Source organism: Dasypus novemcinctus, chromosome 6 (genome assembly GCF_030445035.2).
Source record: "Dasypus novemcinctus isolate mDasNov1 chromosome 6, mDasNov1.1.hap2, whole genome shotgun sequence".
Lineage (NCBI taxonomy): Eukaryota > Metazoa > Chordata > Mammalia > Cingulata > Dasypodidae > Dasypus > Dasypus novemcinctus.
Genome location: NC_080678.1, coordinates 79,161,417 through 79,178,820, shown reverse-complemented (window position 1 = coordinate 79,178,820; position 17,404 = coordinate 79,161,417). Strand labels below are relative to the sequence as shown.

Genomic DNA, 17,404 nt, shown 5'->3' with positions numbered 1-17,404 from the left:
TTCACTCTCCCTTTTGGGACTGCCCTCCTGTCTGTCCCAACAAAAGATCACGGAGGAGGTGGTGAGAAGGGACAGCAAAGATCCTGAGGGTATGAGGAGTCAGCGCTCCAGAAGAAAAGAGGTGGCACGCTCAGAAAGGGGGTGTTCTGGTCAGCCAAAGGGGTGCAGATGCAAAATACCAGAAATTGGTTGGTTTTTATAAAGGGTATTTATTTGGGGTAGGAGCTTACAGACACCAGGCCATAAAGCAGAAGTTACTTCCCTCACCCAAGTCTATTTTCACATGTTGGAGCAAGATGGCCGCTGACGTCTGTGAGGGTTCAGGCTTCCTGGGTTCCTCCCTTCCTGGGGCTGGCTTCTCTTTCCTCTGTGAGCTTACTTCCTGGGGCTCCAGCTTAAGGCATCAGCATCAAATTCCAACATCAAAACTCAAACATCAAAAACCCTCAACTCTGTCCTTTGCTGTGCCTTTTATCTGCGAGTCCCCACCCAGCAAGGGGCAGGTACTCAATGCCCTACTGACACAAGTAATCAAGTAAACCTCTGAATCCAATATAATCCCATGTGCCCAGGGTAAAAGACCAGTGTACAAACATATTCCAATATTTCTTTTTGGAATTGATCAATATTATCAAACTGCTACAGGGGATAACTGAAGAGAGTTTAATGGAGGAACTTTTTCAGTTTAAGTGAGGGAAGGGATAGAGCAACTAGCAAGGGATGGTGAGCCACCAGGGAGGAGCAGCCACAGGAAGCTATTACCACCTGTCAGCCTTTTGGGGCAAGGAGAGGGGACAGTGTTAATGTAGCCTGGCAAGAGCTAGAGCCACGGAAGAGGGGCCACCCAAGGGGAGCTGTGGCTCTAGAGAAAACCAGGCCAGGAGGGTGTCAAAAGATAAATATGCTGACCTCTCCCTTCTGCCCTTCAGTTTCCTTCAGTACCTCCCATGGGCTGAACCCAACCAGAGGCCAGAGGGCAAAGGGAGCTGGGTGTATTAGCTTCCTGTGGCTGCTGTAACAAATTACCACAAAGTAGGTAGTTTAAAACAACAAAAATGTATTCTCTCACTGTTCTACAGGCCACAAGTCCAAAACCAAGTTGTCGGCGGAGCCGTGTTCCCTCCAGAGGTTCTGGAGAGACTCCATTCCTTGCCTTCTCCAGCTTTTGGTGGCTGTCGACATTCTTAGGACACCCCAGCCCATTCCTCAGCTGCGACACTCAAGTCTCTTACTTGGGTGACACAGCTTTCTCCTCTTGTCCCCCCTGACACTTATCCTAGGATTCAGGGACCACCCAGATAATCCAGGATGCTCTCATCTCCAGATCCTTAACTTAGATTTAAATTACATTTGCAGGCAGCGGACTTGGCCCAGTGGTTAGGGCATCCGTCAGCCACATGGGAGGTCCACGGTTCAAACCCCGGGCCTCCATGACCCATGTGGAGCTGGCCCATGCGCAGTGCTGATGCACGCAAGGAGTGCCCTGCCACGCAGGGGTGTCCCCTTGCATAGGGGAGCCCCACGTGCAAGGAGTGCACCCCGTAAGGAGAGCCGCCCAGCGCGAAAGAAAGTGCAGCCTGCCCAGGAATGGCGCCGCACACACGGAGTGCTGACACAACAAGATGACACAACAAAAAGAAACACAGATTCCCGTGCCGCTGACAACAACAGAAGGGGAAAAAGAAGACGCAGCAAAATAGACACAGAGAACAGACAACCGGGGTGGAGGGGGGAAGGGGAGAGAAATAAATAAATAAATAAATCTTTAAAATAAATAAATAAATAAATAAATCACGTTTACAAAGAACCTTTTTACAAATAAGGTCAAATTCATAGGTCCCAGGGATTAGGACCTAGACATACCTTTTTGAGGGCCCCTATGATGCAGTCCTTCGAGGGCTACCTCTGGGGCTGAGCAGAATGGAAAATAAATGGGGAGGAGGTATAAATGGAGAATAACCAACCTTGGGGAATGAATCCTGGGCAAGGTGGGTGGGAGGTGTGAGGTAAGGGTTTGGGGGCTCCCATGTGAAAGCCTTGGAGTAAAGGATCCAGGTACAATTGGAACTGAGCGCATGATCGTGCATGGTCAGGGTTTGGAGCACGGAAGGGTCTCCCCTTTGCCTAGAGTTCTGACCCACATGCTCCTTTGGCCCTAGGGGAGTCCTCCCAGCCTCCCAACGGCAGCTGGCCCCAAAGCCCGAACGGGAGCGGTACCGAGGCTGCCTCCACCGTGAACCTCACCTTCTCCTCCTACTACCAGCACTCCTCGCCAGTGGCAGCCATGTTCATTGTGGCCTACGTGCTCATCTTCCTTCTCTGCATGGTGGGCAACGCCCTGGTCTGCTTCATCGTTGTCAAGAACCGGCACATGCGCACTGTCACCAACATGTTCATTCTCAACCTGGCCGTCAGCGACCTGCTGGTGGGCATCTTCTGCATGCCCACCACCCTTGTGGACAACCTCATCACAGGTGAGGGGGGATGGCGGGCGGTGGGACTGGGCCCCTCCCCACCCCACCAGCTCAGGCCTGAAACGGGAGCCGGGGGGACAGAAATCATTGCTGAGCTGGTCTCTTGGCCGAGATGCCAAGTGTGTCTCAAACTCTCGGGACAGTCTTGTGGTAGAGAGATTAGACTAGAAATAGTGAGCCAAATAAATGAACTAATCGTTTTCTTTTGTCAGGCATTGTGTTCAGTACTCGTCATACATTATCTTAACTAATCCTCAAAACCATCCAATGAAGTATGATTTATTATCATCCCCATTTTATGAATGAGGAGACTGGGGCTCAGGGTGGTTAAAGTTCTGGCCCATAGTTACACAGCTAATACATGTCAAGGTCCACATTTCTATTCGCTACGCCACAGTTTTGCTTTCCCATTTAACTCGCACAGGCAGATCTAGAACCAGCTGGAAGGAGTGGTGGGGAGGCAGGTTTCCTGGGAATAAGGACTTAAAATCCACTCATTTGAGTTCTGTCTTGTAAGTAGTGAGCTCCCCGTCACTTTAAGTGTCTGAGTAGGGACTGACCGGCCACTTAACAGGGGTTAGTAGAAGGGATTCAGGTAGAACTAGACACCTGGCTTCTCACTGCCTACCTGTGCAACCTACAGATGTCAGAAAGATTCCCCTGCCATCTACTCTCCCCCATGTGATTTGCCTTTCTCGCTCCAGATTCGGGCATCCACAGATCATGAAATTCCATGTGGGGCAGGCCTGGTGTCCAGGGCTGTGCAGACCCCTAGAGGCCCGCGCCTACAGGCTCTGGGCTGAGCACTCCCAGCAGCGAGGAGAGCTCAGCCTCCAGAGCCCGGATAGCCCCATTTGGAGGGACTTACCTGATCCGTGTGGGGCAGCTGGTGCGTCTGTAGGTCCCAGAGCCTAGGAGTGGAGGCTGGGTGGGGATGGCTTCCCTTGGCCTTGCTGGCTCTGCCTGGGGGAACATTCTCTCCCTGATGAATCCCAGGTTTTTTCAGGGCTTCAGAATATAGAATGTGCATCCTTCTCTTCCCTAACACACAGGTGTATACACATGCATGCTTACACACCCATGCATATACACTTGTGCAGAGATGTGCACGCACACACACACACACACACTGGCCAGGTCTAGTTACCAGTCCTTTCACATGTTCAAAAATTTTAAAAATTATTTGAATAACTGAAACATTCACATGGCTCAGTTGTCAAAAGATAGCAAAGCGTTTCTAGTTTCTGCCCCTCTTCTGGCCTTTCAGCTCTTCCCCTAGGAGGTAATCAATGTTGACATTTTCTTGTGTCCTTTTCCAAAAATATTCTATGTAAGCAAATTGAAAAAATGTTAACTTTCTAAGTAGTAAGTTCTGCACCTTTACTTTTTTTCTTCCTTAAACATATATCATGGGGGAAGCAGATGTGACTCAAGCAATTGGGCTTCTGTCTACCAAATGAGAGGTCCAGGGTTCCATACCAGGGGTCTCCTGGTGAAAGGCAAGTTGGCCCACACTGTGAGCTGGCCCGAGTGGAGACGTGGTGCAACAAGATGATGCAACAAAGAGGAGACACAGAGGAGAGACAGTAAGAGACGCAGCAAATCAGGGAGCTGAGGTTTGAGTGCCTCTCTCCCACTCCGGAAGGTCCTAGGATTGGTTCCTGGTGCCACCTAAAGAGAAGACAAGCAAACACAGAGGAATGCACAGTGAATGGACACAGAGAGCAAACAAAATAAATCTTTTAAAAAAACATATATCATGGGACAGATGTAGAAGATAGATGGAAGGAAAGAAAGAGGGAGGGAGAGAGGGAGGGAGAGAGAGTGGCCAAATGTGGCAGAATGTTAAAATTCGTAGATCTAAGTATTTGTGGGATGTTTGTTGGAGTTTTCTGTATAGGTGTTTGCAACTGTCCTATGAGTTTGAAATGATTTCAAAATAAAAATTTTAAGGGAAAACATTGATCATGGAGCTATTGCATATCAATCAATAAAAGTTTTCTCATTCTATTTCTAACTACTTAGAATTCCATTGTATTGCAGTACTATAATTTATTTAACTAGTCTCTTTTTGATTAGTATTTAGATTGTTTCTGATAGAATCTTTGTCTGGGTCCCACCCCCAAAGATGTTTATTGTAATTAGTCTGGCATTGGTTCTTTTCAAAGCTCCCCAGGTGATTCTAGTGTACAACCAAGTCTGAGAACCACTGACCTAGAAGCTGGGGCAGGACTATCAGAACAGAAACCTGGGCAGGGCTCATGGAGAGAAATCACAGGGAGACATATTTCGATCAATACAGAGTGTCTCTCAATTGTCAGAACTCTTCATGGTAGTGTGGTCTGTTGAGGACGTGGTGAGTTCCTCCTTCCTGGAGGTATGCAAGGAGGCGGATGACCACCTAGTGACATGGTGAAAAGATCCAAGCCTAGGAGGGAACATGGCTTAGAGGCCTGGTGGTCTCTAGCTGTTGGTGGGTGGCCTCTGTCATTGCAGGGTGGCCCTTTGACAATGCCACGTGCAAGATGAGCGGCTTGGTGCAAGGCATGTCCGTGTCAGCTTCTGTTTTCACCCTGGTGGCCATCGCTGTGGAAAGGTGAGGGGTTTTCTGGCTGGGTTATCCCGGGTAACTGGGCTGGCTGGAGCCTGGGGTCGGGTGGAGGAGGGGGTGGGCTGTACTGCTGGTCTTTCAGGCTCAGATTCCACCAGCGTCTCTGATAAGCAAAGGTCTGTGAATATGGTCAGAGGTAAGGAATGGAGCCATGGGGCCAAGGAGGTGTTGCAAACAATAAAGCACAGAACCAACTGCAGTAAGTCCTTGTCCCCCTCAGCATCACTGGCGCTGCCAGGGAATGGGGGAGGAGGTGGGAGACCAGCAGGCAGGCTGAAGGTGGTGGTAGTGATCCTATGCTCTTCAGACATCTCACCCTCTCCAGCACTGCCTCCCTATGGGGCCTTGGGAAAGTCACTTAATTACCGAGCTTGGTTTTTCATCTGTCAAGTGGAATCAGTGAAGTAATGGTGGTTTGGAGGATTCAGTAAGATTCTGGATGTGAAGCTTCTGCACAGTACTGGCACACGCAAATGTCAGCTGTGATATTCATTCTATTTCTTCCTTATTCCCACACCTTCCTCCTTGTCCTCCCCTCCCCAGCGCAGCGCCTCTTAGCTCCTACCTTCCTAGAATCTGGTGTTCTTATCTTCTGTCCATTTCTGCCCCCATCAAACCCTGTCATTTATAACCCAGGGAGGTAGACAGTTGGAGGGATGGAAGTGGAGTCTCTTCTCTGCCAGGCAAGCTAGCTGGGTGACTGGGGGGAGTTCCTTCTCTCCACTGAGCTCCACTTCATTACCTTTGTTGGATGAGTTTTTGTGAGAGTGCAACCTCTCCCAGAGGCATCTGCATTACGCGTCCTCTAGGAAGCCTGCTCAAACTTCCCCCAGGCCATAGTATTCTCCTCCACCTAGTAACTGCAATTGCACTCAGAGTCAGTACTAGGCACTTAATGAATATTTGCTCTCTGGCAGTTTCCTGAGTGTGAGATGCTATGATGCCATTCGGTCAAAGCCATGCTAGTTGAGACAGCAAAGCTTGAGTCAGGGAGTGGGAGAGGTAAAAGGTGCTGTCAAACATAGTAAAGGGCAGCTAAGCAGGTGGGCAGGACAGTGTGGTGAAGTGAAAAGAGCACTGGGCTGGACAAGTTTTATACATATGTTCCAGGCAGGGTCTGCCCCTAAATAGCCATGTGACCTCTTATATCCCTTCCCCTCTCTGGGCCTGGCTCCCCCTCCTATAAACAAGTAAGCTTGACTAGACGGTCCGGAGGTTCCCGTTTTCTGGCAAAGGTAGATGGGAGAAGACGTTCTGGGAAATAGGAACCCCCTGGTTTTTCTCACAATGAAGACTTCACTTCCCCTATCTACATCGGCAGTTCTCCACCCTAGCTGCACACTAGAATCACCTGCGGAGCTTTAAAATCACCACCACAACACAAAACAATGCTCAAACCCCTTCCCCGACTAGTTAGATTGGAATCTTTGGCTGTTTTAAGAAATGCCTCAGAAGATGCTGCCAGGGTGTACAGCGGCCGGTTTATAAGGTCTAGAGGAGCAAGAAGGGCCTGCGTTTCAGGCTGGTGCTCGCTACTTGCTAGCTGTGTTACCTTGGGCCAGTTGCTTAACACCTGATTTCTCGATTCCTCACCTGTAAAATAAGGATGTAATAATAATCGCTGCTGAGCCTTTCTGGTGCAGATGTTTCCTAACACAGTGGAGCTGCTGGTGGAAGGAGGCTGGCCAACATTAGAGATAGCCTGTCCTGGAGGCTCCACACTTGAACTTCCAAGGATTTCTGGAGAATCCATAAACAGCTAAAATTGTTTTCTTTGTATATCCCATCAGCCTACGCAAGGACGGAATGCTCAGACTAACCACTCTGTGAATTGCCAGCTAATCAGTTTACCCCTAAAGTGCAGGAACAGGGTTCATTGTCCCCAAGCTGTTTTCTCCTCCTCTCTCTTATAAATCTGTTTTTGCCTTTGTTCCTTGACTCAGAGCCTACTAGCTGACTTTCTCCCAGGTGAGAAACCAATTTGCTAGCAAAGGAACTAATTAGTGTCTGGGCCACTCCTTGATTCCCCTGACTGAGACTGGTGCGACGCTGAATTGAATAAAAAGTGCCCACAGCCTGTCAGCCCCCAGCGAGCCTTGTTAGCTCTGCCCACGCGCCCACTTCTTTTTGTTCCTTGGCTGCAGGTTCCGCTGCATCGTGCACCCTTTCCGCGAGAAGCTGACCCTGCGGAAGGCGCTGGTCACCATCGCGGTCATCTGGGCGCTGGCCCTGCTCATCATGTGCCCCTCGGCCGTCACGCTGACTGTCACGCGCGAGGAGCATCACTTCATGGTGGACGCGCACAACCGCTCCTACCCGCTCTACTCGTGCTGGGAGGCGTGGCCCGCGAAGGGCATGCGCAAGGTCTACACCGCCGTGCTCTTCTCGCACATCTACCTGGCGCCGCTCACGCTCATCGTGGTCATGTACGCCCGCATCGCCCGCAAGCTCTGCAAGGCCTCGGGCCCCGCCTGCGACGGCGAGGAGGCGGCCGCGGAGGGCCGGCGGGGGTCCCGGCGCAAGGCCAGGGTCGTGCACATGCTGGTCATGGTGGCGCTGTTCTTCACGCTGTCCTGGCTGCCTCTCTGGTCGCTGCTGCTGCTCATCGACTACGGGCAGCTCAGCGAGCCGCAGCTGCACCTGCTCAGCGTCTACGCCTTCCCCTTGGCGCACTGGCTGGCCTTCTTCAACAGCAGCGCCAACCCCATCATCTACGGCTACTTCAACGAGAACTTCCGCCGCGGCTTCCGGGCGGCCTTCCGCGCGCAGCTCTGCCCGCGGCAGCGGCGGCGCCACCCGGACGCCTACTCGGAGAGGCCGAGCGGGCGCCTGCGCCGCCGGGTCTTCGTGGAGGCGCGGCCCAGCCATTCGGGCCTGCCCTCCGAGTCGGCGCCCGGCGGCGGGGCGCCCCGGCCCGGCCGCCTCCCGCTGCGCCACGGGCGCGTGGGCCACCGCGGCTTGGCGGGGGCGGGCCCGGGCTGCCCCCACGCGGCCCTCACCGTCCCGGCCTGGGATCGCTGAGCTGGTCCCGCCTGAGCTCGCTGAGCGAACGTGAGCCGGGGCGGACGGCAGCCCGGCCTGGCGTTAGGAGAGGGTGCTGGGGCCTCTCTCGAGATCGAGGCAATGCGCAGCCGCAGGGATGATTCTCTACTCCTTCATCCCCTCAGTTGGAGGCAGATGGAGAGAAAGGAGCTAACATTCCCTGAAACGCTTCTATGGGGTAGACTTGACAAAGGTCGTCTCATTTCATTTCCACCACCTTTTGGGAGTAAGTTTTCTTATCCCCATTCCGCAGATGAGGGAGCGAGGCCTGGAGAAGACCCCCGGGCAGTACAAGGTGTCTCGCTGGAAATCTCCCCTGAGCCCGTCTGACTCCAGTGCCTCAATGGTCTTCATACTCTCAGCCCTTTCCACCATCTGAGGTGAGCACAGAGAAGAGTGTCAATCCTAATTAGGCGACTGGGAAGAGGCAAAAGGCAAAGGCGACCTGTCCATTTGATATTTTGCGCTCATGTCCTGGAGCCCCTTATGTGTTATTACTGAAGCCGCTCCCCTCGGCCCTTTCCTAGGAGAACACCGTGGGCCCCTCCCGCCAGCTCCTAATGCCCTGGTTTGTTCCATGAAGTGTCCAGGGCCATGCTCTTCCCCAAAGCCCTACAATAAGACGTCACCACCGAGCAGCTGCGGAACGAGCCCTCTGGAGCTGGCTGCAGAGCGCTCTGGGCCTGGCCTTCTGGGTCTCAGCCTAGAGAAGGGACGAGAGGACTCTCCCCACCCCGGCCCACCCTGATAGGGCCCATCACCATCACCCAGACCCAGGCCAGAACTTAGAATGCAGCTGCAAGGCCACTTGGAGGCATCTGTTTATTTGTTTATGGATAAGGAGGAAGGGGAAGCATAGTACACAATAGCTATTTTTTGCCTTTGGAAACATACCGCTCACTGAAGCTGCAAGCACAAAGCCATTCCCAGTGTTGCTCCCTGGGGGCTGGGGGAAGGGAGGGGAGGAGTCAGCCAACTGAAAGTGCAGCTGGGTGCCCTTTGGAGACTCCTGAAGGACAAATGCTGACCCCACTCCCCAGCGTGGATGACTCATGTGCTCTAAAAAGGGGTGGGGTCTGGGAGGTCCCTTGTTTTCTCTGGCCATCACCCAGCACACCTGCATAGCCTTGAAGAAATGAGGGTTTTCTTCAGGAGATGGGAGGAAATGAGATCCCCTTGGGTGGTCCTTGCACAACCCCAAGAGTCTACAGTTAACTGGACATTTTTCCCTTCACTGCTACAGGGAACATAATATTTCTAGAATTTTAGTGAATAAGGCAGAAACATTTTCAGGGATCAGAGCAGATCATGTGACTCTGAGCCTCCATTTCATGAATTGACCCACAATGACAACCCGTTTTACTCGCTAAATACTGAGTAGAGGGGCAGAAGAAAATTCCTAAGCAGTTGTACAGCATGTTCTCCAAATGTGTTCCCAAACAGTATCTCATGTGATTCATACAAATGAGGCCAAAGGAGATGTTGTTATTGCCGTTTCACAAAGTAACTGAGGCTCAAAGACGCCAAGGTTGCAGGGCCACAGAGGGGCAGGGTTTGGATTAGAATTTGTCTTCGGACAGTGTTCTTCCCACACTGCATCTTGCCTTTTAAGGAAGGTAGATTAGGCGTGGTGGGGAAGAGAGCTGGAAGTCCCCACCAATGTTTCCTGCCTGACAGAATCCCCATCCCCAAGCTCTGGGTTGTGGGAAACAAGTCTGCAGTGTTTACTCTTGTCATTTCTGGCCTGAGCTGTTCTGTATACATGTTTTGCCCGTATGCTTGAGCAGGCTGCCAGGATCCATCAGGTTGCCGTTCCAGTAGAGGTGTCTGGGTGGTGACGGATGAGGGTCTCAGGAGACTGGGCCCTGCTGTCCATCAGTGGGATTAGCTGAGGCCGTGGGCCCCATTTTGGGTCCTGTATCTGTGTTACATGCCACATGGGCCAGAGGTTTCCTGGCTGTTTACTATGAAGACTCTGACTCCAGGCTCTAAAAATAGACCAGAAAAAGTACCATCCCAAGCCCAAAATGCCTGTCCCTGTGGCTGCCTGGAATTTGTCTGGAGACACCGTCTGGATTTTCCTCTGGGGTGTGTTTCCTATGAACCACAAAGTCGCAGCATTTACAGCTGGGGGAGATCAGGCTGCTCACCCACACCAGCAATGCTCAGTCTTTCCACCAAGGCTCCTTTGTTTTATTCCGCCCCCTAAAATGCCATGCTTTGAAAGATTGTGACTACTAAAACACAAATACATACACACAAAACTGCACTGTCGCAAAGACCTTATTTTTGTCATTTTTCTTTTTAAAAATCCATCACAGGCCTCCCTGTACCTGCCTGTTCAGAAAGTTGTTCCAAATGGTAACAGGCATGATTTGGTGCTTCCATAAGGTGGTGAGGCCTTACCGGCATGTGTGTGGTTTTAAGTTGTGAAAGCAGTTCCTGATAGTAGCTCCTGTGTGAAGCTCCAGGATAGAGACCCCAAGATAAGAACCAGGGATTTCTCCCAACTTAGCATTTATGGGTGACTAGACAGAGGGCCAAGGACAGCTGGGATTTTTCTCACTCCCCTGTTCTCACCCCAACTGCTCTGAGCCTCTGCTGGTTTTTTTGTTTGTTTGTTTGTTTTTAAAGATTTATTTTATTTATTTCTCCCTCCATTCCCCCCATTGTCTGCTCTGTGTCCATTCGCTGTGTGTTCTGTGTCTGCTTGTATTCTCATTAGGCGGCTTTGGTAACTGATTCTGGGACCTTCTGGAGTGGGAGAGAGGCGATTATTCTCTTGCACCACCTCAGCTCCCTGTTCTGCTACATCTTATTTTCTCTCTTCTGTGTCTCTTGTTGCTTCATCTTGCTGCACCAACCCTCCGTGTCAGCCAGCACTCCTGCATGGGGCAGCTTTTGCCTGCCTGGCATTCCTATGCAGGGCAGCACTCCTGTGCAGGGCCACATTCCCAATGGGCTGGCACTCTGCGTGGGCCAGCACTCCATGTGGGCCAGCTTGCCCTCACCAGGAGGCCCTGGGCATCAAACCCTGGGCCTCCTGTATGGTAGACAGAGTCCAATTGGTTGAGCCACATCCATTTTCCTCTGCTGGGTTTTATTTCTTGACTATAGTGGCTAGAAACTTCTCTATACATTCCACAGGATGATTTTTTAAAATGAAGCTATTTTTATAATCATAGCTTTATTTTCCTTACTTGACACCTATGCCCTGGTTCCTGAGCTCTATCAGGGACTTTATGCAGCTACCCCAAGACATTCAAGAGAAAGCAAGATGGACATCTCCAGATGGACCATCCTCCACCTACAGGCTGGTAGTGTCTACTAAGGTGAGCACCCTTTCACAGGCAGAAAGCTTGAGAGGAGTTGGATGTGAAGGGGGAAAGGGCCAGAGGCCTGTTGACACTCAGCACCCCTACCCCAGATGGCTTCTTGAAGGATTCCGTGTCCAGTCTTGTCATGCGCAACATGAGCGTTCATTTCTAATTGTGGGCCTTCACTGATAAATGGCCTCTTGACTTCCCCAAGACCATGCAGCACCCAGCAGACCAATGTGAACTGGAGGCGGCTGCCCACCCTGGACCCCACAAACCACAGTCTGCCCAGCTGTATGCTCAGACCTTTCTCTCGGGGCCTGGAGGATGCATGAGTCGATCTGAGTTGGAATGGAGGGTGGAGTTGGCAAAGTAGGACAAGAGCCCCCTGGCATTAGGCTACTGTGCATTCATCCCAAAATCAATGTGAGAGCCAAACCAAGGGCTGGATGTACAAAGCGTTGCTATTAAGCTCTGTACCTTTCTATGTCCTTCTCCTCAGCTCACCCTCCAATGTGCCACCGAAGAAAGACAGATGAGAAGGAGGTGACCCAAATGGGCTTCATTACAAGCAAACGATGTTGAATCAATAGATTCCTGGTCAAATAACCCAGTTATTTAAGTTTATATTTATGGTTGCCTTTTCCTTTCTATAAAAACACTACATAATCATTGTGGAAATTTTAACAAAATTTAGATAAGAAAAGAGAATAAAGTAAAAAACACCAAATACCATCACAAGAGATAAGTGTGGAGTCATTTTCCATACATATATGTATATCTATATATTTTTTATTTTTAAACAGCTCTATTGAGGCATAATTTGCATATAATAACATTCACCCATTTTAAGCATTCGGTTTGATGAGTTCTAGCAAAGATAAACAATTGTGTAAACATCACAATACTCAAGATGAAGAGTATTTCCATCATCCCAAAAAGTTCCCTTGTGCCAATTTGTAGTCAATCCTTTCCTCACACTCCCCGTCCAACGTAACTTCCGCTTTGATCTCTGCCACTAGAATCTTACTTGATTTAGAATATCACAAATGAAATCATACAGTGTGAGGCCTTTTGAGTCTGGCTTTTTTGACTTAGCATGTTTTTTAGATTCACCCATGTTGTAGCATCTATCAATAATTCATTGTTTTAAAAAAATTATTAGAGCATTTTCATGATTTCATTATAATAATAAACAAAAAACAGACAAGAAAATTCTTCACCTCTCAGTCTCTCTGTGCTTCCCTTGCTGTACATAGCTGCTATTTCTGGCTATTCTTGCACATTTATTTATTTATTAAGCAGTTTTATTGAAATATATTCACATACCATACAATCTAACCAAAGTGTATAATAAGTGGCTTTTAGGAAAATCACAATGTTGTGCATTCATCACTATACAAAATTTTAGAACAATTTCATTACTCCAAAAAGGAAAACTCCATACCTCTTAGCATTCCTTTTTCAGCCCTACATAACCATTCATCTAATTTCATCTTTATAAATTGATTTATAATGACATTTTATATAAATGGAATCACACAATATGTAGTACTTTGTGTCTGGTTTCTTTCATTTAGCATAATGTTTTTCCCCCATGATATTAACATCTTGTAGTATGAATATACATTTGTTCAGTTTCAAAGAAAAACGGTCTCATGTATGCAAGTTTACCATATTCATATTTCACACATGGTTTTACTATGCCATACAGTTCCATGTTACGTTTTTAGTTTCCTTTTAGTAGTATGCATGATAGACTTTCTCTCTCTCTCTCTCTTTTTAAGATTTATTTATTTATTTCCCTCTCACCCCTGCATTGTCTGCTCCCTGTGCCCATTCACTGTACATTCTTCTGTGTCTGCTTGTCTTCTCTTTAGGTGGCCCCAGGAATGGATCCTAGGATCTTCCAGAGTGGGAGAGAGGTGCTCAGTCTCTTGTGCCACCTCAGCTCCCTGGTCTGCTGCGTCTCTTATTGTCTCTCCTCTGTGTCTCTTTTTGTTGCATCATCTTGCTGCGCCAGCTGTCTGCTTGGGCCAGCTTGCCACGTGGGCGAGCACTCCTGTGTGGGCCAGCACTCCACATGGGCCAGCTCTTCACTTGGGCCAGCTTAACACATGGGCCGGCTCGCCACATGGGCCAGCTTGCCTTCACCGAGGCCCCAGGAATGGAACCCTGGACTTCCCATATGGTAGATGGGAGCCAAATCGCTTGAGCCACATCCACCTCCCTAGACTTTCTCTTTTAACCACTTTCATATCCACATAATAGCACTGCTAGTTACAAACGTTATATTCAGCTTTCACCTTTTTGTATTTCTTTCCAGAGATTAACACACATCCTTTTTTACCAATTCTGCACAAGTTAACCCTCAGCTTTCCATTCTCTAACCTCATTCTATTTTCAGGCAACCCATATTCAAGGGATAAAACTCAAGGAGAGAGAGCTTATACTCTAGAGGAAGTATGGCTGCATTAGAAGACTTAAAAATAACCCAGGGAGGAGAAAGTCATCACTATGTATGGAGAGCTTGGCTTAAGGCACTGTTGACTTTCAGAACAGTGCAGTTCCTAGTGAAGTTGTTTACCTTTAATGAAACCCCCTGATCTTTCAAGACTAGTCCCCATGTTTGAGCATGCTAAGACCTTGCTTTTTAATGGTGAAAGATTTTGACAGATCAGAATCTGCTCCAGACAGTTGTCTTGAACTTGAACTGATAAGCTTTTAAGAAATGGTTGTTTTCCAAGATGATAAAAAGAGATAACTTCTTCCAGAATTCTCTGGCACATTGGACAGAGAGATGCTACTCTCCTGCCTGTCCCTGGTGGACCCTAGTGCCTTTTTGGATCCATTTTGATACCTGATCATCACTCCCCATTGACCAAACAGAAGAGCACTCTTTGATTTGCATTTCCCTAATTGCTAGTGCTGTTGAACATTTTTTCATGTGTTTTTTTTTTTTTTTAACCATTTGCATTACTTCTTTGGACAAATGTTTATTCAAGTCTTTGCCCATTTTTAAATCGGATTGTTTTTCTTTTTATTGTTGAGTTGTAGCATCTCTTTATATATCATGGATATTAAGCTCCTATCAGATGTGTGATTTCCAAATATTTTTCTCTGTGTTGGCTGCTTTTTCACCCTTTTGACAAAGTCCTTTGAGGTGCAAAAGTGTTTAGTTTTGAGGAGGTCCCATTTAGCTATTTTTTTCTTTTGTTGCTCAAGCTTTGGATGTAAGGTGCAAGAAACCATCACCTACCACAAGATTTTTAAGGTGTCTTCCTACATTTTCTTCTAGTAGTCTTACGGTCCTGGCTTTTCTATTTAGGTCTTTGATCCATTTTGAGTTGATTCTTGTATAGGGGGTGAGATAGGGGTCCTCTTTCATTCTTTTGTTCATGGATCTCCAGTTCTTCCAGAACCATTTGTTGAAGAGACTGTTTTGTCTTATTAACATGGACTTGGTAGGTTTGTCATAAACCAGTGGACTGTAGAGGTGAGGGTTTGTTTTTGGATTTCAGTTCTATTTAAATGATCAGTATGTCTATCTTTATGCCAATACTATACTGTTTTGACCACTGTAGCTTTGTAAAAAGTTTCAAGATCAGACAGTGAAATTCCTTCCATGTCACTCTTCTTTTTTAGAAGTTCATTGCTTTTTATTGCTGAGTTGTATTCCATTGTGTGGCTATATCATATATATTTTTAAATATTTTTTATTTATTTTTAAAAGATACTTAGATTACATAAAATGTTACACACACGTACACACAAAGGGATTCCCATATGCCCCACTCCCCACACATCCTACTTTTCCCCACATTAACAACTTCTTTCATTAGAGTGATACATTCTTTGCAATTGATGAACACATTTTGGAGCACTGCCACTATGCATGGATCATAGTTTACATGGTAGTGTACACTCTTTCCCACTTAATTCTGTAGGTTATGGCAAGATACATAATGACCTGTATCTGTCTTTGCAATGTCATTCAGGACAATTCCCAGTCCTGAAAATGCCTCCATATGATACCTCTTTTTCCCTCTCCCTGACTTCAGCACCTCCAGTGGCCACTGTCTCCATATCAATGATAACATTTCTTCCATTGCTAGAATCATAATAAGTCTATAGTAGAATACCAGTAAGTCTACTCTAGTCCATATTTTATTCCCCAGTCCTGAGTATTCTGGGCTGGTGATGCTCACTCCACCTCTGATTGAGAGGGGACTTTGATACCATATGGCTGATGGATGGGACTCTCTTGCTTGCAGTTGTAGACTCTCTCAGTTCCTTGGTGTGGTGGTTGTCCATCCTCACCTCCTTGTTAGTTGTCCTGGGTGAGTCCAATGAACTGGAGAGTAGATGTTACAACTCCACTGAGGCTCAGGGCCCATCTGGCACATGGACAGCCCAGAGATTCATATATCATATTTTATCCATCCATTCATCAGTTGGTAGACATTTGAGTTGTTACTTGTTTTTGGCCATTATGAATAATGCTGCTATGACCATTCGTACAAGTCCTTACATGCATGTATGTTTTCGATTCTCTTGTGTAAATCCTTGGGAGATTGTTGGATTGCATGGTAAGAGTATATTTAACTGCATAAGAAAGTGCCAAAGTATTTTCCAAAGTGACTTCCCATTAGCAGCATATGACAGTTCCAGTGCTCCACATTCTTGTCCACACTTAGTAGTATCAGTCTTTTAAAAATTTCCCTGATGACTAATGTCATTGGGCATATTTTCATGTGTCATTCATATGTCTTTCAGTGCAAATGTCTGTTCAAGACTATTTTTTAAAAATAAGCTTGTATTATAGAGGCTTTATTTCTCCCTCCACCCCCATTCCCCCTGTTGTCTACTCTCTGTGTTCATTTGCTGTGTGTTCTCCTGTGTCTGCTTTTATTCTCATTAGGTGGCTCTGGGAACCAGTCCTGGGACCTTCTGGAGTGGGAGAGGCGATTATTCTCTTGCGCCACCTCAGGTTCCTGTTCTGCTATATCTTCTTATTTTCTCTCCTCTGTGTCTCTTGTTGCTTCATCTTGCTGCACCAGCTCTCCACATCAGCTGGCACTCCCGCGCGGGGCGGCTTTCCTGTGTGGGGTGACATTCCCATGCAGGGCTGCACTCCTGCATGGGGCTGCATTCCCACACAAGCCGGCACTCTGTGTGGGCCAGCTCACTGCACGGGTGAGCTTACCCTCACCAGGAGGCCCTGGGGATAGAACCCTGGACCTCCTATATGGTAGACAGGGGCCCAATTGGTCAAGCCACATCCTTTTCCCAATAAATGACTTTTAAACCCATTGAAGACGGGTTTACAGCAAGACAGGAGAATAGAGTGTGATAGAGGTGGGAGGGTTATTTTAATAGGTGGTTAATGATGGCCTCTCTGAGGCATTTACATCTGAGTGCAGATATTAATGAAGTGAGAGAGGGAGCCATGTATATAGCTGGGGAAGGACCAACCCAGACAGAAAGGCACAGTGCTATTTGTATCTGTTACATATCTCTCTCAATGGGCCAAAATTCCCTGAAAACTGAGATCTGTAGACTCAGATCTAGGACATTACCTGGTGCAAAGGAAGCCCTCAATAAATGTCTGCTGAATGAATGAAGAAATGAAATAAGCAGATTGTTGTTTCTATATTATATGGGAAAAGCAAGATGCAAAGGAAGTTAAAGAACTTATTGAAGGTCACATATCTAGGAGGTGTTGAAGCCCAGATTCAAATCCTGATCCATCTGACCAGGAAGTTCAAGTTTTCACCACTCCTCCAAGCTACTGTGGACTCTACTTTCCACATTTGCAAAACTAGGGTTCAGAATAAAAGAGGCTCTATGGAAGTCTCCTTTAATCCTAAAAATAAAACCAGCCAGCCACAGGCTCCACACTGCTGTTTTGGCCACAAGGACGCATTTCCATCACATTCAGTGGCTTCCAAAGATTTGAA

General features: G+C 47.8%; 1 protein-coding gene across 1 annotated transcript in view; it reads left to right on the top strand.

The window, feature by feature from the left end:
• Positions 1–8,106, top strand: part of LOC101447632 (neuropeptide FF receptor 1) — a 144,572-nt gene extending 136,466 nt beyond the window's left edge. The window contains exons 5-7 of the mRNA XM_071215554.1: positions 2,160–2,474; positions 4,971–5,070; positions 7,230–8,106. Of these exons, the coding sequence (XP_071071655.1) occupies positions 2,160–2,474; positions 4,971–5,070; positions 7,230–8,106 (1,292 nt within the window). The remainder of the gene's footprint in view (positions 1–2,159; positions 2,475–4,970; positions 5,071–7,229) is intronic.
• The last annotated feature ends 9,298 nt before the right edge of the window (positions 8,107–17,404 follow it).